Source organism: Podarcis tiliguerta (genome assembly GCF_965153285.1).
Source record: "Podarcis tiliguerta genome assembly, chromosome: 2".
NCBI classification, from domain to species: Eukaryota; Metazoa; Chordata; class Lepidosauria; order Squamata; family Lacertidae; genus Podarcis; species Podarcis tiliguerta.
The window spans coordinates 39,707,320-39,728,568 of record NC_139535.1 but is presented as its reverse complement, the minus strand read 5'-3'; the positions used below and the strand labels follow the sequence as shown (position 1 = coordinate 39,728,568).

Sequence of the window (21,249 nt, the reverse complement as noted above, 5' to 3'; positions counted from 1 at the left end):
TCGGCCCTCATTATTAGAGGGCTCCAGCAAGGATGGTAGTGAACAACTTCAGATCCATGAAAACAGCTTGATTGTCAAAGGAAGAGCTGCTGGGGAAGGGGAAATACGTGGGGGTGGGGGGCTGAGCTTAAAACACGGCCTTAATGTGCCACAACGAACCTGAAAAATTAAAAACTCAGCATATTTTCCCCTCTTGCCCTAGGGGAAAGCAAAGGCATTATCTGGCTGAGGATAAGAGGCTGCCACTCCAACTGCCTCTGTGCTTTTAATTTTCCCAGCTACAAAGAGTGTGATTTGTCAGACATCTGTAGCAATCTTTCTTCTTTGCCTTGGAAAAAAAAAAAAACCTTCGGAGTTCTGCTGCTCTCATCTCCTTTTATCTCCTGACTCTGAAGGTTAATTTGTGTTTGGAGGGTTTGTGCAGATTTCAGCAGCTGATGGTCTCGTGAGCTTCCAATTTTTATAGCTGCCTGTGCTGGAGGATGCTATCTCGGGGCCTTGCCACCTCCCCCCCCCTTCTAAAAAAATCATAGAACTGAAACAAACTGCTTCTGGAGCTCTCTCCTTTACTTCAATTTGGCCTCCTCTGCATATGTCTTTGATTGCAGTTTTCACTAATTTCTGAAATCTGCTGTCAACTTAGAATTTTACAGGACCTTCTTAATGAGTGAAATGTACGTGGTCTGTTTTAGAGAGCTGCAATTTACTTTACCTATGCCGGATAAGGGAGCATTATTGCATCCCAGAGTAGAATTCTGTAACATTTCGCACCATGGCTCCTTTATTTTATTTTTATTTTAGAAATTTATAAACTGCCCCTCATCATAAGACCACAGGGCAGTTTGCAACACAGTAGCATAAAAACATAATGTAAATAGATAACATAATATCCATACAATGTAAAAAACAACAACAGAACAGTTACATGCATATAATTCATAGTAAGGAATTCTTAAAGACAGATAATATTAGATAATGCATAATAGTACATAATGAGCAATGCATAATAAGCAGCAGTGTTAAATTATTCACAATGTCAACTTGCAATAAACTTCACAATTCAAGCCCTATGAAATACAAGAATCTAATAACATAGGTTAATCAAGAAATTGAAGATGTCTTAAGAGTTGTAACCAACCTGATTTTTAGTGTAAAAGGGACAATGCAGTCCTCAGTTCAACACAGCTTTCCTTTGGGAAATTCCTATACTAATATGATTCAACTCATAGCCTACCAAAAATAGTTTTATGTGCATGGGGTTTCATCTGCAGGTATGCAGAAAAGGGTCCCATATTTTGGGGTATTGCGGAAAACTCTTCTGTGCAATAGACCCATAACCTGATGGATGGATGCAATTATGTATGGCTTCCCTCAGCAATAAAAAGCAGATGTGATGTTCAGTGCATGTAAGTTGCTTGTTCTTTTAGTCTCAAAATAACAGCTGAGGGGGACATGCAAGGAGGATTGGAATTGTGGCATCAGCTGAGGAAGGTTGCTCTGTTCTCTCCATTCCATGATACGAGTGAACATTTACACACAGAGAGACATGCACACATGTTCTTAGCAGCTTTCATTGGCACCTTTAATATGTCACTCTGAACCTGGCTTCCTCTGGGCATACCTGGAAATTGAACAGTGGCTTATGTGCCAGTCTTGCTTGTCTCTTGGTCTTTGGTCAATGGATGTCTTTCCAGTTTTAGAAGTGCTGCACCAATGTATGTGCATTTTAGCTGCTGTTCCATTTTGTCATTGTTACAACCTCCACGACCTTTTGTTAAAAGAAAAGCTACTTTAGGGATTAGAGTGAGGCTTGTTAGGGATTCCTCAAGGGGGCAGGCAATTGTCATTGTGTAAACCTGGCTTCTTTAAACTAAGCATTTCATTGTGGATTGATCCGCCCGCACATCTAAAAATACTAATTTTTTCTTCTTTCGCTGATTCAGAGCCAGGGAGTTTCTGAATAAGCTTCCTTAATAAGCCTAGAGACTATTGCTTCACAGCACTGCAGTGTCCTGTGAGTGAACTTTCATCATGTAACGGGGCATCCCTTTCCTCTGTTTCCCCCCTGCACTCCCCCATAATCTTCTCTGGAGGTGCCCCCAATCTTCCCAAGCCAATGTTAGGGGCACACAAGGAGAGGAGTGGGAAGTCCCATCACATGAGTGGAAGTTTGTTGCTCTTGCACTGGACGCTGTTGGATGAAATCCCATGGCCTGGAAGTAGAGATGTGTAAAGGAGCCTTTAATCTTTTTCTTGTCTCATGTGCTTCCTTTCCATTGTTGTCTAGTTTACTTTTACAGTGTGATTTCTGCTTCTGATGAATACTGCGTGAAAGCCATAAAGCTGCTCAAGCCTAGCTTGGGAGGTGTTCCTAAACACTTCATTGATACGATGGCTCATTCTGATTTCCTGCCCTTGCCCTTATTAATGGATTCCTTTGGGCCTCTTCGATACACTACATGGCAGCACAGCCAATCACAGCGCCCTGATGAGCCTATCTTTATGAAAGCATGTTACTGAACTTGAGTTTCTTGTGTTCACACTATGTTTTTAGTGTATATTTAAGGGTACACCTAAAAAAAATAAAATCACACTTTGCAAAGAGGCCATTTATTATTTGTTCTCAGTTGCCTACCTTGTTCTGTTGAACAGTTCCACTGTACCTGGAGCATTTTAAAAAAGCCCAACCCTAACTTTATAAAAGAGGGAGTTAAGTACTCAGGTGGCAGTGCTTTCAAGAGTGAAGAGAAGGAAAAGTTGAAGTGTGCCACTTTTAAAAACATGGTTTTATCTCTGCAGATGCTTCTCCAAGCTCTTCTTACAAGTGAAGTTATGTGTGCGCTACAAAAAGCAAATGCATATACATACTATAAGTCTTTTAACACACTAGTGCTATGTGTTTGCTTCTTTATAGGCTTTAGATATAATCTAATTTGCAGCAAAGTTCTTCCATCTCTGAAGGGGATAAAGCCCAGCCCTTCCAGCACACTCTGCCTACAAGTTGTGGAGTATCTGCAATGGATGATAGCATTTATTCCATGCTTGAGATGGGAATAACTTCCCTCTGTCAAATCAAGGATATGAAGAATATGTGGCAGGCCTGTAGGAGAGATCAAGCTGCATGTGGAATTAAAGGAAAATACTTTTTTTTTTTTTTGAAGGATTAAAGTAAGTTGATTTGAAGAGAAAATTCCACTTTAGGCTTTTCTCACAGTTAATTTTAAGCACAAACTATCATTCTGGCACAGCTGCCAAAGCTGGTGCCAGATACCTGCTCTTGTTTGCTGATCAAGTTTTTCTTTCTTATTAGCTTCTTGCTCCCTCCCTCTCAATTTCTGTTTCCCCCCAAAGCTGTAGAATAGTTTCCTTGTGCGGATCCACCCCACCCTCACTGGCGGTGTTATCAGCCGTGGCGGGGGGGGGGGGTGCGTGCAGGGAGGGCGAGATTGTGAGCGGCACCGTTCTCTAGGATTCTAAGTATCAGACAATGTTTTACACGGCGTCCCATTCTCTAGCAGGCTGGTTGGACATGATGTTGGTGCCTTATCTTCATGCTGACACACACTGGACATTAATAGAAATACATTGCTGAGGCACATGTGTGGAATTTCAAGCAGCCTCTCTAGCTGTTGCTTTAGATAGTCTATTGTGTGCTTAACCTCCTTGGAAGAGGTTTTTGATGAGAAATGAATGTTAACTCTCTCATGGCTGGGTGATGTGTGTGTGTGTGTGCTCGTGTGCGCGTGCACACACACACATATAATCTTAGCTTTCTTTCTGATTAATTGCACTTGCCCACTTACATATACTATGTCTGTGTTTTCGAGTTCAAGGAATCTCTATACCACTATATAAGTAGCTGTCAGAATGATTTGTATAAATTCCTGGATAGGGCTAGGTATGTGTTAGGGAACACATGGCCGATATAGCTGACAGGAAATTAATTGAGTCTAGACTCTAGTGCAACATATAGGGTGTCCATGTTACATTATACACTAGTCTACTTCCAGTAAAAGATCCATGAATGGTTAAACTTTGAAAAGCATTCCAGAGGTTTTGTGCAAATAACACCGCTGCTTTATCTTGAGACATGGGTGCTACTTTGGGTATCCAGATTAAGCATTTTTGTTTCCTTTTATTTCAATTCTGTTCTCCGCTGTAGTGGTAGTCGTAGCTAACTGTTTCTTTTCTAAAAAATAATAATAATTTATTTATTTTTTAAAATTCCATCATACAATAGTAACTAACTATTTCCAGGTCATCTATGGTTCCTCTTTTTTACTGTTTCCTTGAACTATGCCAGTTCACTCATCTGCTAGTAGATTAAAAAAAAAATTTTTTTAAACTGTCTGATAATAACAAAAGATTGGGACGGTGGCCAGGAAGAAGGATAGCACAAGATAAAAATCTATCTCTCTAGTGTGATGAAAGAAAATCCAGACATGGAGAGCTGCACAGTGGCAGATCATGAAATGCTGTGTGAGCTGCAAGACTTCCTCATGTCATATTCTGCTGCAGATTTCGCACACCCCACCACCCCTGTGAATACTCCTTGCCGAGTGTGTCTGTGTTTTAAGAAATGGTCTGTAATTAGGAGAGGATATAGCATGGTGTTCTAGCCGTATTTGTAATTTAGAGCCTTTCTTCTGTTGGAGGCTAGAATTCAGTCTGCCCTGTCCTTGGGTCTCTTTTGTGAATTTGATCAAAAAAAGGGGGGGGGGACATAAATGTGTTTTGCATTGACTTCAGACAGATCCCTTATTTGGGTGGGGTGCTGCACACATTTTCATAGATCAGTGGTAATATATTTCAAAGGTGTAATTTGGCAGTTATCAAGACAGGATGGCTTATAATATGACCCATTAGTAATTTCCGTAACTGCTCCTCATCTTTTAAAAGCACTTTGCAAAGTTGTAAATGGTCGGATTTGCCTTTTAAATATTTAGAATTACTATAGAGTGTCAGGGAGCACCTGTTCTTCTATAATGCAAGGTGTTTTGTGGCTCAGGAATGAATGGTTAGTCAAATGACACTGCAAAAGCTGAGCGGTGTAGAAAAATGCAGATATGGGTCTATGTAAGAAGCCTTGCCTTGCTCTCTACTTGCAAATCTGTGTTGGCAATAATTCAGCAGTTCATTTCCCATTTAAAAAACCTCGATGTTCTTAACTTTTGAAAAAAACAAATGACCACAGGTGGCCAGTCCCCACCATAAAGACCACACCCCCAGGTGTACCTGGCTCCTCCTAATTGACACCAGCCAAAGTGTACTTCTCCATATTGGCCGCAAACTAATCCCATTTGCCCTGAACACAACTTCAACAGGTCCTCCTTCAGAGTGTCATTAGGTGCGACCCAAGCTCATTTTAAAATATCCCTACTGTAGGTTTTTGTAAGAAGAGGTGTAGTTGGAAAGCATTTTTAACATGATTCAGGCCAGCAGAAGTCTGACAGTCAAGGATTTCTGTCCCACAATTTTTTCCTCATTACAGCTAGCAAGCGAGAAGCTGCTTCCATGGTTTAACTCTGAATCCACATCATCTTGGCAGGTATGTGGGGTAGGCCCTGTCTGCTCATAACTAGTGGGGAAGGGAGCCCACTAATTCTGCTTGAGCAAAATGTACCAAGTTGATTGTGCAAAACGACTTTCGGTTCCCCCGGCCTTCATTGGAGCTGCAGAGCTCTTTATCCGATTTGCAAGCACCTGAGCTATCCTGCCCCATTATTTTCCTCCAAAAGAGATTTATAAGTAATTTGCGTGGGCAGCCATGCTTTACACATCTGAGGCAAAGTCCAGAAAATTTGAAGTTGAATGTTTAATTTTCATGGTAATGATTCCAGCAAAAAAAAAAAAAAAAGTAACTTCTTCCATGTCCCAATTAAAGCAACACCATTAGCCATATCCCTGCTGCAATAATAAAAGAAGTTTGTCATTACAGGTTCTTTTCTGGTGTTAATGAGAAATCTGTTAAGGTGCCTCAAGGGAAGGAAGCCTTAATATTCTTGGCTTCCTTTGTTTGGAGCCTGGGCAAGGTTAGTTGGTGTATGCTTCAGTGCTGCAGGATGGCCTGGGGTGCCTTCCAAAAGCAGTTGTAAGGGGTGGGGTACAGCTGGGAAAATTCAGGTAAGGATTGGTTGGGGGGGGGGGGAGAGGAAGAACACATGAAACTGCCTCATATCAAGTTAATCTAGCCAAATATTGAAAGGCAGTGACTCTAGAACGGGTCAGCAAACTTTTTCAGCTGTGGGCTGGTCCACCATCCCTCAGACCATGTGGTGGGCCGGACTATATTTTGAAAAATAATAATGAACGAGTTCCTACGCCCCACAAATAACCCAGAGATGCATTTTAAATAAAAGCACACATTCTACTCATGTAAAAACACGCAGATTCCTGGACCGTCCGCAGGCTGGATTGAGAAGGCAATTGGGCTGCATCTGACCCCCAGGCCTTAGGTTGCCTACCCCTGCTCTAGAAGGTGGCTTTCCAAGCTCTGCTCTCTGAGATCCTTTAACTTAGAGATGCCAGGGGCTACTAAGACTCTTCCCCAGAGATCATGCTCCAGGTGAATTCCTGATTAATCCAGAATTAGTGTGCTAAATGCTTACAATCATAGATGAATGTATGATAAACTCATATAGAAATGATGCATGTGGCGTCCAGGGCTGAAATGTTCCCAAGATACATTTATGCTGCAGGCGGTACAACCTCATGCAAGGTAAACAAGGTTTCTATCCATTTTTTAAGTCTGTAGGAAAATGCATGTTTCACCGGGTGTAGCATTTCTTCTTCCTTTATGACCTACTGGAATTTCCCTCTTCTGCTCAGCTGTTGATAGCAAAGGGGCCCTGCCCTCCTCTGCACTAGGGCATCCTATATGCTGCAGTTTAAACTTTCTGATCACAGATCTATATTAATAAAAACAGGATTTTCAGTACCTGGCAACTGAACTCCCAGTAATGTCACTTCTCTAAATTGTCCTGCAGGTGTTGCCCTTGAGCTGCAATGATCTGACAAAGGAAATCCAGCCACGGTATTTCCTTTGGCTAACTCAAGTCTTAGGCTAGAATCTAAGGCCAGCCGTCAACACCTACCTATAGGCTGGGTTGATGGCACATACAGCTTTATTTTGTGCATCTTCAGATTCTTGCATTAATGAAATAAACCGCTACTGCTTTGGGGCAACTTAACATGCTCACCCAACTTTGCGTGTAGGGGGAAATGTTTGTATCGTAATTTCTAAGGGGTGGTGCAAGTGGCTTATTTTGCAGCCAGCAGACAAGTCAGCTGATGTGCTCAACAGCTTCTTGTCCTGTGTGCTTGTGGAGGGGGTTGGGGGAAATCACTCGGACGACCCTTCACAAGTGACCGCTTATATATGCCATTGCTGGAGGTGGTCTTCGGCCCAGTGGTGACAAGGCAAATGATGATACTTGTGATGCCTCTCCTAAGGCAGCCTCAAGTTTGGTTTAGGCCTCCAGTGAAGAGATTTTCTGTGGCACATCTGAGATTAGGAAGCTTTGTTTTCTTTCCCAATAAGATAACTGCAGGAAAAATTAGGTGTTGCGGCTGAAGCTATACAAGCAGGATCAAAATAACAGGTGCTTGTCCTGTCCGTCTTTCCCAGGAGGTGATCCCTAAACGCTACAGTGAATCCCAGGTGACTGATTGTGTTTACCTGACCTGCGGTGTCTGGAATATACAGAATCTCTCTCTCTCCCTTTTTGATCAGTGCTGCACAACTTCACTCTTCTCTGTATGGCTCCTGTGGAAGCTTCAGGCTGTAACTGAAATGCAGTTCTTCCTGACTGTGTCACTTTTTTGTGTTTTGTTTGTTTTGTTTCCAGGCTGAAGGATTTGACAAATCCTTCATTAGTGATGGATGTGTCCCTTCCTTTGCCGATCTGTTTTCTGATGTCTTCTGAACATTTTTCTTTGCTCAAGCTGAGATACATTCCACTGGGTGGCAGTAGAACAGCAATGTGGGATTTTGCTTTCTAGCTGAAGTATCTGAATTGCATCTCAAATCCTCTTGCATACCAATGAACCACCTCAAAGGCTTGTCTAGTGCTGGGTTCTCTGGGGCTTGGGGTGTTGCAGTATATGTCATATTTTAAATCCAAATGCAGGCTTTCTTAACAGTGCTGGCAATCCATCCCTCTCTTGCAGAGTTGTGGATCCAGAATAGAAATCAAAAAATGTATGGTGTTGCCCACTGTCCATTTGATTTCTTTCCTGATGCACATCAGTATTGCCGGTTTTATTAAGTGTGGGTGCTGTGGTTTTAGGGTTAGCTGCTTATATGATATTTTTAAAGGATGCAGTCATTTAGCCCTGCTCCAATACAATAATTGCCTCTGGTAGAGATTAGTATACAGTTGTTGGTGTCCTTATTGGGGATCAAGACTGCGTACTAGGCATCCATAATTCTGTTGTCATGCCATCACCAGGAGCAGTGAGCTAATGTGTGAACAAACTTTGATGGTTGATTGGGCAAGTTTGGCATCAACTTTCTAATTGGCCAATGGCTTTTATAAATACTATTTTAGGCTGCCTGGGAGCTCCTATCTTTATGCTGCTTTATATACTTCCCTGTACAACTATGTTTTTCCAACTTGTGTCCTTAAAGATCCTGTAAAATTAGGTTTATATATATATATATAGAGAGAGAGAGAGAGAGAGAACACTGTGGTGTTGGCCCATCCCATGTCTCACCTTTCATTTCAGTTCTAGTGTTGGCTCCCTGTTTCCATTTTCAGCACAGCCATCTTGAAATGTGTTATATGTTCATGGACAGCAAGGGGAAATGCCAAACTGAAATTTGATGCATATGTGTCTTACATTCAGCTTGCATTTTTGGTATGAAACAGGATGGCAGCATGTCGAGGGAGTAGGAGATCTGGAGGCGCTATCAAAACATAAAATACTTTATGATCAGTTAGGACTTCTCCTAGTCTTTATGACTCTGTCTTAGTTGAGAAGAAACTAACAAATTGGCCAGAGATAGCCTGGCCACAGTGATCCATGCTCTAGTAACCTCTGGATTTGATTAGGTCAGATTAATCTAATGTGTTCTGTGTGAGACTGCCTTTGAAAATGGTTGGAATTTGTGGATGGTGCAGAATGCTGTGGCAAGAATATTGACAGTTGCGGTCGAATTAAACCAGTTCTGAAGAGTCTGAACTGGCTTCCTGTGTGCTACTGAGCCCCACTCAAGGTTCTAACACAGGTTTACAAGTGCCCCAAATGAAGGAGCACTGCTCCCAGTATCATTTTATCCAGGCCTTGAGACCTGTTTGGAATGCCTTCCTTGTTAATTCATCTTTGAGTGATGTTTGTACCTCTATAGCTTGTGAACGGGCTTACTCAGTGATGGTTCCCTGGCTCTGGAGCACTCTCCCTCTTGAAATCCAGCTGGTGCTAAATAAACTTTTAATAGATATTATTAAAATATTCCTGGATATAACTCAGCCAAAATCAACATTTGGCTTGTCTTCTGACTCTGGAGCAAATACATCAGAAATGGGAGGGGGCCAGGATAGAATAGGAAATATTATTGGGAAGTTAACAGTTAAGTTATTGGGAAGTTAAAAAGAGATATTGCCACTGCTGACAATCAGTGTAAGAAGTGAAGCTCATAGCAGTAATGGGTAAGGGATGGATTTGGGATTTGCACCCTGCCTTCTGAGCCTATCAGAGCCATACTATGAAGGTTGGAAAGATCATGGAGAAGTTTGACTCCCCACTCCCCCTTGGACAGCTGCCTGTACTTCTTTAGGAGATGGTTTGAGATGGATGCAGGGTGCCCTCATTGCCAAACACGCATCTTCTGGAGACCTGATTTCAATGCTTTTCTTGTCTGTGACTTTCCTAGTTCCATGCCGCCTCTCCTGTATTGTGCTTTGCCCATGGTTCTTGGTCTCTGTAACTCTAACTTTGACCCTTGCTTCAGCTTCTGGTCTGACCATTTTCTTTTGATTTTTTTTAATGCCTTAATTGCTATGCGTGTTGAGAGAATTCCCAGCATCCTGATCAGCCTTGCAGTCTTGGGCAATAAAAATACTCAGGTTACATTTTATAATTTTTTATGCATATATTGCAGGTAAGACCATCACATCAGAAAGAAAAAGAAGCAGCTTAATAAAGGAATAGTGAGGATGGGCTGGATGAGGAGCAGCTTGCAGGAGCTGTAGTTGACAGTGGTGCAGAAAAGGTTTTGTGGAAGAATTTGGATTTAAAGTTTTGAGTGAGGAAAGAGAACAAAGGGGAGTAAAATCAAGCCTGAATGGAGAAGGTGAGAAGAGAAATAAAAGAATAAATACGGAGCCTTTCTACATATTAATTTATCCAGGAGGGAAGTTGCTTCTTAGGGAATACTTTAACTCTACTGTAGGTTTTTTAGTCCTTCCATGAGAACATGTGCGGTACCATCCATTATGATGGCTCATCCTCAGATGCCTTCCCTATAAATAGTAGTGTGAAATAGGGCTGTGTTCTCTCCCCAACTTTCTTTGGCATATTCTTCTCCCTTTTGCTCTCATATGCCTTCAGCTCAACTGAAGATGGTGTAGAGAACCATTCAAGGAGCAATGGGAGTCTGTTCAACCTAGCATATCTTCGTGCCAAGACAAAAGTGTGGCGGGTTCTTATCCGAGAGATGTTGTCTGCAGATGATGCAGCCTTGACAGCTGGGGAGACTTGGCTGAGGAAGCTCTACAGAGACTCATCAGACATTTTATCCAAGCCTGCAATGAGTTCAGCCTTATCATCAGCCTGATGAAGAACATCATTCTGGGTCAGGACTTCGCTAGGACTCTATACATCAGCATTGGTGACCACACGCTTGAGGTGGTAGACCATTTTTTCTACCTAAGTTCCACCATAACCTCTCCATTGATGCTGAGCTGGACAGGTGGCAAGGCAGCTACAGCAATGGCTCACCTCTCCAAAAAGGTATGGGAGAATGTGATGTCTAATATCAATATGAATGTCTGCCAGGCCTGTGTGTTGAGCATGCTGCTTTATGGAAGTGAGTCAGGGGCAACTTATAACCACTTGGAGCAATGCCTCAATGCCTTCCACATGTGCTGCATCAGGAAGATTTTGGGCACCATGTGGCAAGACAGAGTCTCAAGCAAAGATGTGCACTCCCAAGCCCACATTCCTAGCATGTTCACATTCCTGTCTCAGTGAAGTCTACGCTGGCTTGTCCATAGAATGGAACATGGCAGGATTCCCAAGGACGTGCTCTATGGGGAACTTTGGGTACCGGGCCAATTGGCAGACGAACTCTGCATTACAAAGATGTCTGCAAACATGACATGAAGGGTAGCAGCATCAACCCTGCCATGTGGGGATAGGGCCTGGAGAGAGACAATCAGGTTGTGCATCCATAACAGTGACCAGAGGAGGAATGACTGCTGGGAGGAGCACTGAGAGATGAAATGCCATGGTGCATATGCAGCGACACAACCAGACGCCTTCATCTGCCCCAGCCTTAGGTTGCTGACCCCTGCCCTAGATTGTCATGGAATTACCGTACAGTCGTACCTTGGTTGTCAAATGCCTTGGTACTTGTCCATTTTGGCTCCTGAATGCCGCAAAGCCAGAAGTGAGTGTTCCTGTTTGCGAACATTCTTTGGAAGCCGAACATCCGACGCGGCTTCTGCGGCTTCCGATTGAGTGCAGGAAGCTCCTGCAGCCAATTGGAAGCCATGCCTTGGTTTTCGAACATTTTCGGAGGCCGAACGGACTTCCGGAACAGATTCCATTCGACAACCAAGGTACGACTGTATATTTTAAAACGTATAAGGGAGCTTCAGGTAATCATTGTGCATATACACCCAAGAGTCTTTTGTGTTGCAGCTGCTGTAAACTTTATGCTCCCCTAAAGATATTAGCTGGGGGAGACGTGGCTGTTTTGTGTGACTGGATCTGGGCTACTTTGAGGAAAAGGTCTATCTTCTTACTGTCTTACGGTATCTCTTCTGCTGGAAAGGGAAAGCAGAGTTAGGGAAAGCACTTGAAAGGTTTAGCTAAGATTAATTCTGGCTGCATAACTGTCGCCTATAATAACCCTAATGTGCAGCGTCCTAAAAACTCTTAATTGGCCTTAGTGTTGGCAGGCCTTTCAAGCCCAGCAGAATCTCCAGCATTCAGCAGCTTTTATGGAGGAAACTAGCCAGAGAGGCAGGAAAGATGAAATGGCTGCCTTATAAATTCTGACTGACCTTGAGAGTCCTCCTTTTTAACAAGCCGGCAAACCCTGTTGAGAGCTGATCTTGATGAGAGCAAAAGGGAAAGGGGGCAAGTTCAGGTGTGATTATTTTGGAAAAGAGAAGAATAAAACGTTCGAGGATTTGATGGAAGAGAAGGCTTTAAGCCACCTGCGTATTATCCACTGTTTGTTTTTAGCTTGCCTTTCATCCCAAATGGGGCACCCAAGGTTGTTATCAAACGGTAAAATACACAAACTTTAAAACAAATCATTATTATGCACCCAACTATATAACAACTCCCATCATTTCCAGTCAGCCTGGCTGCTCCCTCCCCTGACTTAGTGTAGGTCCAGAGCTCTGAAACAATGTGAACCCCTCCACTAGTTTCTCAACATAATTTTGGGCTTTATTAGAAGCATTTCAACATCTATCTATCTATCTATCTATCTATCTATCTATCTATCTATCATCTCTGTCATCCTGGAATGTTCATCCATGTTGCTTCTAAGGGTTATGCATCCACTTTTCATTTTATCAAAAGTGAGCTACAGGCATATTGAACATTTCATTTAATCTTGCAGGCCATGAAGGCATTCAGCTTTCAAGCCTGCAGACATTCTTGGATCTGAATGATAAAAGGACCAACTCTGTCACTATATACATGGAATCAAAATAGTTGTTTAACTGGTAATAGATAAGAGCCTGGCTATACTGGAAGCAGTCTGTGTTTGCCATGTGATCAACTCACCATGTCTTCTTAGCATGTCACATAGCGCAGTTCTCACCCTTGTTTCTAATTCCTTGTATTATGTGTGTTCAATTTGGAGAGTTGAGAAGACTACAGGCATGACTACAAGGCTTGCCATGCATGTACTCTGTAAGTGCTTTGTAGAGCAAGCATCAATATGTAGAAGTTAATTGTGTTTATCTTTGGCGAGTCTATATAGCACTGTATAGAGTTCATCCTGATTAGCCAAGGGAATTCTAACCAGTAGCATAATGTGGGGGGGACAGTGGATCTTCACACCAGAAGCAAGGGACCTAAACGTTGTAAGAACACAATGTTGGCACTTAGTCTTAGTCTCCCACCATGCAGTCAGTTACACCATCTCCTGTGTATTTATTTGTGAGTGTGAGTTAGAATGATTTGCTGTATACCTTTGTTTGTCTTTTTAAAATATTGTATTTAAAATCTTACTAAATCTTTCAGTTGGAAAAATGTTCCATACAGATCAGGCCTTCATCTTGTCATGGAGACTCTGATTTTAAAACAATTACTAGATTGGAACCTTTTTGTCACAAGCTGCATCCCTTACTCATTCTAGGTTTTGTGGCGTAGAAGGAGTTTGTTCAACCTGGGTGGTTCCAGCAGTGGAGCACTGGAATGTTCAGGATTGTCCACCTGGCACCTTAGTATATAAGTGCTAAATCCTCTTTCTAAGATAAAATGTTTGATTTAATTTCTATTATTCCATTAAGTAATTTCACTACTGCATAATTATCTACAGCCACGACAGTCGTCTTGCTTTAATTATCACACAGTAGCACAGCCCCCTGAGGAAGGTTTGTCTCTTGTGCAGGATGGCTCGGCAGAGATAAGCATGCAATAACATTGCCACACTTTGGGCTTTACCCCAATTCCTAGTCAGTTGCTGATTGATGTACACAGGCAATGGGGAGGGTCTCGTGTTAAATGCTACTAGTGCAGTGTAGAATGAAGAAGGATTAGGAAAGGGCAAGGGAAAACATTTATCGAACAATGCTGCAGAGAACAGTTAGAGAGTGGCAGAGGAGTGCCATTAGAAAAAGAGACTGAAATTGCAGAAATCGGGAGGCTGTAGAAGCATAACAATGCTGTAAAATGGTTTTCCATCCTATTTGTCTAATCCAGAGAAATGCTTGAAAATGTAATGTTCATGATAGGCAAGCTGCAAGGAAAACATTTCTTTTTTTGTAATTCTGCTGGACAATTGGATGCTGTTTTATTGTTCTGGATTTTAGCTCTTGCTCTCTGCTCTTATTGATGTTTTGATGTTTTTAAATTGTTTTGGTTTTACAGCGTTAGTCACCTTGGGGGGATCTTTGGAACTGAAAGGCGGGATGCAAATTAAATAAAAATTCTGTTGATACTGTTGCTGATGGATCATAGTGGAGTCTTTGGGGATTTAGCCCAGCCTTATGAACTGGTGCAAATCCAAGACTAAATCGGGGGATTTTGGTGTTCTTTTATACCTGACTGCAAACAGTTGATACCATACATGCACCCTAAATATTCCTTTACAAATCCCACTGGAGGGCTTATATTCAGATGTTTCTGATGAAACCCTTAGCTGGTGATAATTGCACAGGTAAGACTGGAGAAAGAGGCATCAGCTTGTATAAGAAGATGTTCAGACGATTCCTGTAATCTAGAATGATACGGGGTAGGACAAATGTGCATTTTAAAAAGGAAGGGCCAGATGCTTTCTAGGAAAACAGAGGACCAGGATGCTTTTGTTTCTGAAAGGAGTCTGCAGTCAGCCTCCTTATCCTTTGTCCCCCAGAAAACATTTGACTGCAGGTGACTAAATGCACAAGAAGGGTGAGTAGGATCGCATCTACAGGCCTGAATCCTGACAATTATGCAACGACCAGCTATGCAATATAGACTATATGCAAACTGTACATGTGTCATCAGTACCCTGAAAAATGGAGAGAACTTGTGCAAATACAGCCAGGTATTAACAGCATGTCACCACAGTGCTGAAATGATGGCACTGGCTCTCTGTTGGTTTCCAGTTTGGCACCATGGTGTCTGACGAACTGCCTTCTCCTGTACGACCCTGCCTGCTTATCAGGATCATCTGCTATTGTCCCAAACCCATATTTGGTTGGGGTCAAGGGATTCTTGGCAACTCCCCATCTGAAAACGTTTGGGGTTTTTTAAAAAACCTTCTTGGCTTCTACCCTTCCCAGCTGCTGCCCACCGTAATTATATTTAAACCTTCTTTGTTTGTTTGTTTTTGCTATGGTTTTTATTATGTTTTTATGATTTTGAGTTCTGTTGCTTTTAGACTGTTTTATTGCAAGCTCTTATTGCGGTTGTTTCTTCTATATATTGCAGTTTTTATTATGTTTGTGTGTTTTTCCTATTCTTATAAGCCACCTTGAACTATATGAGGAAAGGGGCACCATATAGTTCACACCATACGAGTGAATACATCCTATACATCAAAAGGCTCTGTACAGAATTAACATATGGAGGTCAGGGTTGGAACTAGTAGGCATAATCCCCTTCCATCTAATCATCTGCACAGAGTTGCAATAAAGAGTTGTTTTGAAACAAACCCTACAAGGTTCCATTAAGTAATTTTTTTGTTCAGGCTAATGAAATGTTCAGGTTAAGAGGAAATGTTGTGGTCTCTGCTGTAGTGAATCTAAAGAGTAGAGAATGAAGAAGTTTAATTTTTATGAATGTCTTAATCTAGGAAGGAATCATAGAAGAAAGTCTTGTACTTCCTGTATTAACACAGACTCAATAACCATGCCCCCCCCCTTTCCCTCTGGATATGGTTATACCTTAAGAGACACAGTTCATTCTGATTTTGTGTGTATCTGTCTGTAGAACAGGGAAGCTTCAGGAGCTTCCGACTCCTTTAATCTGTTATAAAGCAGATTTAGATTGACAAATGGAAGTGATTATATATTTCTAAGTGTTTATAGAAAGCTGAGTGGTACAGATAAAGCCTCTTTACCTCCCTGTTCTACCACAATTGTTGAAGAGAATGAATGTGAAGGGTGCCCGTCAGGTATGAATCTTTTGCTGCCATTTCTTTTCTTATTTTGGAGGAATGGGAGGCATATTTTTTTTGTTCTTTAAAAGCTCCCAGACTGGTTGGCCAACAGCTAACCTTGACATTTAGCACAGCTGTCGGCTTGAGTCACTCCATCTGGGCGCAGCATCTCTGTGATTGCTTCGAAAACCCAGGAGGCTAACGATGGAGACTAGTTTCCAAACCTTTGTGGGATAGAACTTAAAGAATACTATGATGAACCTCCCTCTGCTAATCTTTTATCTCCTTTTATGTACATATTTTCACAAAATGGGGGCATGCTGCACTCCTAAGTATTCACCAGAGTGTACAGTCTGACCCCTGGCACCACATAGGCACACTTACCAGGGAAGCAGACTCAGATCTGCTTAGCTTCAGCAAAGTGGTAGTCTCATGTGCTTTTAGATCATGGATGGGAAACCTGTGACCTTCCAGATGTTGTTGAACTCCTGCTCCCATTAGCCCCAATCAACATGCCCAATAGTCAGGGATGGTGGGAGTTGTGGTTTAGCAACAACTGAAAGACCACAGGTTTCCTTTCCATGCTTCAGACCACAACCTCAGACCACTACATCATCTGAGAGGAAGTAGAAGCCTCCAAAGGACAGCCAGAGAGTTTGGGTGGAAAAATGTGGGTAGCTTATTCTGCCTGATTTGTGTGTGCCTCCCGCTCCCTTCCCAGAAACACAAGCAATGCTTCATCTCCTTCCTCTGTCTGTCCCGCTTGTTAAGAAGTTATTGGCTTGAGCAAAGACACTGCACAGTTTATAAAAGTATTTGTTTGCCACCTCCTCATAAGGTATCAGGGTGGTGTACAGCAATACAAAGACATAAAAAATACCTGTTAATTCAGTACAGAACTATCATTAGAATGACAGGCTACTTAATGATAAGGTGTTCCTTGTGATTCCCTCCACAAATACTCTGCAGTTGTGGCTTCAGACATTTTTAAGAATTGAATGTCCACAAAGAAGATGCATGGCAACATCTACTGTAGCAGAACGAGCCTTTCTCTTCGTATCCTCCTGGTAACTTTTTGCTGCTGCTTAAGAATAGCAATAGTATGGGAAGCAACCCTACTAGAAAATATTAACCAATAAACTGAAACTGACACGGGGACAAATAGAAGAATATGCCTTCACCCCGGTATGGCTCCCCTTTATCACATACACAGCCCAACAAGACAACGACAAGAATCCACCAGCAGCATACAAATCAATATGGCTAACCTGATCCAAAACACCCACCCATCCCACTCACACACGAAAACAAAGTTCACCACAGCCAATCACAAACAAACAACCACACCCTAGGCCAACCGCAACCTTTCACCACCAAAGGAACACAAGCGAATAGTAAAGAGAACATGCACAGGTGACGCTGACATAAAACCCCACACATAGAAACATTGCCTCCCGACCCCACCCCCACCCACCATGGCCCCCTCCACCTCTTCCCCCCCTTTTCTTCCTAATTTAACCCTAATGTCCCAACAAATGAAACTGACCTATGGAAAATGTAACTTGAAAAAAGAGACATTGCGCATACCTTTGAAAACCAATAATAATAATAATAATAATAATAATAATAATAATAATAATAATATAGTTCATGGAGCAAATAAGTTGATGTGTTGGGTGGGTAGCCTCAGTATACTTTTTGCCACTGTGGGGACCTGTGGCAGGCGGGGAGGATACTTGTTATGTGCAGGCTTGTAAGTAGTAGTGAGGGGCAGTTAGTCTCCCAAAAACGCTATAATCCAAAGTAGGGATAGGCATATCTAGAGCATCAGGAGAACGTAGTTTCAGGAGAAGGGATGTTTTGAAGTGTATTGAATGAAATGCTGAGAATTCACCACCCCGCGGAGCCCACTGCCCAGCCCTTCCTGGCTCACTTTTATAAGCCAGGATGGGCAAGGATCAAGGAGACAGTTGGTCGGTTTCACTTGTCCCAGCAGCCTGTCCACATCCTCAGAGGTAACAGATTGGAATTGATCCCATGCAACATGTTAGTCCTAGCTTGTAGATAGCCACCTTCCTGGTCACCCTAGAGGAGTAAGAAATTATTGTAGGCATCCAAACAGGGAAGCCTTTTTACAAATTACAAGACTTGGCTGGGGGTGCAGTGGGGAGCTATCAGTGTTTCACAAATGGCTAACACATATGTGTGCAGTAGCAGGCTAGTAAAATATTTGTGTGAGCCAGTAACTTCTGTGAATTCTCTGCCACTCATTCACCAATGCTAATGGTTTGCCTTTTAGAGGGCCAAGGGCAGCAGATGGAGGAAAAGGCAGGCAGGCAGGCAGGCAGGCATGCTTTGCCTTTTTGTAGAAAGTTCTAAATTGTGGCAAGGGGACCGTACTGTGCAGACATAGAGAGAAAGCAGGTCTTTTGTTTGCTCCGTGTGTGTGTATGTGCATGTGTGTGTGGACGTTCACAGAATGAGAGAATATCACAGCCTGACAAGGCAGCCAGCAGCATGGCTGATGATTAATTGCCCTTTTTAAATTGCAATTATGTCACTCATCAGAACTCGTGAACATTAATTCCCGATTTGCTGCCTGAAGAACTAAACAGAATGAGGGGCTGTTAGACTGCTGGGCTTGCCCCACTTCAGGGATACCAGCAAAATGAAATAAAGCCTTAGCATGATGAATTGAATTCTCAAACTAGCTACCCATTCTTAATATATATATATATATATATATATATATATATATATATATGCTTTCGTAGATTTTCACGGGTACAGGAATGCAGGTTTTGGTGTCCTCGGGTGTCTTCCCGTGTAAAAGTTGGGGTGTCTAGGCGACGTTTCGACGAGGTCTCACTCGTCATCTTCAGGCTGGTGCTTTCGGCTTCTTGTTACTGGAACAGAGCAGGATCTCAGTGTTTGAGTTCCTATAAATACTGTTGAGGAGGTGTGGTGTATAGCCTCCAATGTTCTGGGCAGAGAGGAGGTTCCCAGGCTAGTGTGCCTTTTCTTCTTTTGTTCCTTAATTACTTGAGGGATATCTTGAGTGATTTCTTGAGTGATTTCCTGAATCCCACTTAGGTGGGTCATTAGGTGTGGATTAGTTGCTAAAGCCTTCGTGTCTTGAACTCTTGAACTTTGTGAAGAGTTTTTCTGAGAAGATGGCTGTACTGCACTTGGTTGTGCTCTGGTTTGGCTTCGTGTATAGGGGCGAGCTGTGGTTTTGTGGCCTGTGCCAGCCAGATCTGTGTAGGGATTGCAGGGGGGTGCAGCATCCGGAGGTGCCACCCTGGTTTGGCTACTGGATGGTGTCTGTAATTTATCTGTGGAGAGGGTCTGGGTTTGGGTCTGGTGTGGTTGATTGGTGATGGCGTTCTGTGTGCCTCTGGATCTGGTGTCAGATTTTGTGGGGAGGGCTAATTTCCAGATGTCTGGCAAGCGGGATGTGTCGTCACGCTTGTTCATGTTGTGAGGGTGTTTCTCTATCTCGATGGCTTCCATGATTATTCTCTTGTGGTGATGTTCCATGTTAAAGAGCAATTTGGAATCTGCAAAATTAATTTCGTGTCCTGTTTCTTTCATGTGTTGGAAAAGAGAGGAAGTTTTTTCTTCTTTTTTGACGGCATTCTTGTGTTCTGCGATCCGTGCATTTATTCGTCTGTTTGTTTGTCCAATGTACGTGGCTGGGCAGACTTTGCAGGGTATTTCATAGACCCCTTGGTTTTCCAACTGAATTTTATCCTTGGGGTTTCTGAGGATATTGGCTATTTTTTGGTTGGTGCAAAAGGCTGTTTTGATATTGTGTTTATGGAGGATTTTGCTAATTTTATCTGTAGTGCCCTTGATATAAGGAAGGAGGGCTATGCCATTGTTTTCTTCTGTGTCTTGGTTTTTGGGGGGTGTTTCTTTTTGGATTAGCTTCGTAACCCTGTTTTGCTGGTATCCATTGGCAATTAACACATTTGAGAGATTCTGTAACTCAGTTGTCAAGTGGTCTTCGTCAGCCAGGCGTTTGGTTCTGGAGATGAGAGTCTTGGCTACGGAGTTTATTTGTGCAGGGTGGTGGTGTGATTGTGCATGTAAGTAGCGGTTGGTGTGTGTTTTTTTCCGGTAGATAGTGTGTCCTAGGGAGCCATCAGGTTTTTTGTAGATTAGGACGTCAAGGAAGGGAAGTTGGTTGTTGGCTTCTATTTCCATAGTGAATTGTATTTTGGGGTGTAGGCTGTTGAGATGTGTGAGGAAGCTATCCAGTTTTTCCTTCCCGTGTGGCCAAATTACAAAGGTGTCGTCAACATATCTGAGCCAAAGTTTGGGTTTGTGTTCTGACTTGTCTAAAGCATTGGTTTCAAAGTGTTCCATGTACAGGTTAGCGATGACCGGTGAGAGGGGTGATCCCATAGGTGCTCCTTCTATCTGTTTGTATCTTTGTCCATTGTGGATGAAGTACGTGTTGGTTAGGCAGTGGTTGGTCAGGTCCAAGATGTATTCGGGGGGATTGTATTTGTTTTGAATGGCTGTCAAGGCTTCATTAATGGGCACTTGTGTGAAGAGAGATACAACATCGAAGCTCACAAGTAGGTCATTGGGTTGTAGGTTTTGCTTCTTTATTGTTTCTATGAACTGGAAGGAGTTTGGAACGTGTGAAGAGATGGATTCTGCATAGGGCTGAAGTTGCTTGGCGAGAAATTTAGCGAGATTTTGTAGAGGTGAGCCTATGGAGCTGACTATTGGTCTGAGTGGTGTTCCTTCTTTGTGTATCTTGGGGAGGCCGTAGAGTTTGGGGCATCTGGATGATTTTTCTCTGGGGATGATTCTTAGCTGGATTTCTTCACTGATAGGAGAGGCTTTTATTTTGGATTTGGTGGTTTTTTCCAGATAGGTGGTGGGATCTGTTTTTATAGGTTGGTAGGTAGGGTCTTGGAGTAGATTTGATAGTTTTGCTTGGTAGTCCGATGTGTTCATCACAACAGTGGCATTACCTTTGTCTGCTGGGAGAATGATTATGTTGTTGTCTTTCCTCAGGTTGGTGAGTGCTTTCTGTTCTTCTTTGTGTAAATTGCTTCTGGGTGGTTTGCTGGAGCAGAGGATGTTGGTGACTTCAAGTCTGATTTTATTGGCTTCATCTGGATTGATTTTGGTTAGGCTAGCTTCGACTCCGCATATGATGTTTTCCGTGGGGATGCGTCTCGGGGCGACTGCAAAGTTGAAACCTTTGGAGAGTACTTTGGTTTCAGTTGAGGTGAGGA

General features: G+C 42.6%; 1 protein-coding gene across 8 annotated transcripts in view; it reads left to right on the top strand.

The window, feature by feature from the left end:
• CHCHD6 (coiled-coil-helix-coiled-coil-helix domain containing 6) overlaps nt 1-21,249 on the top strand; it is a 198,506-nt gene that overhangs the window by 16,911 nt on the left and 160,346 nt on the right. For 2 of the 8 annotated variants that reach the window (XM_083418838.1, XM_083418839.1), the window contains exon 5: nt 5,492-5,548. The exons of the other annotated variants lie outside the window; for them this stretch is intronic. In XM_083418838.1, the coding sequence (XP_083274964.1) occupies nt 5,492-5,548 (57 nt within the window). The remainder of the gene's footprint in view (nt 1-5,491; nt 5,549-21,249) is intronic. 8 annotated transcript variants of the gene reach the window in all.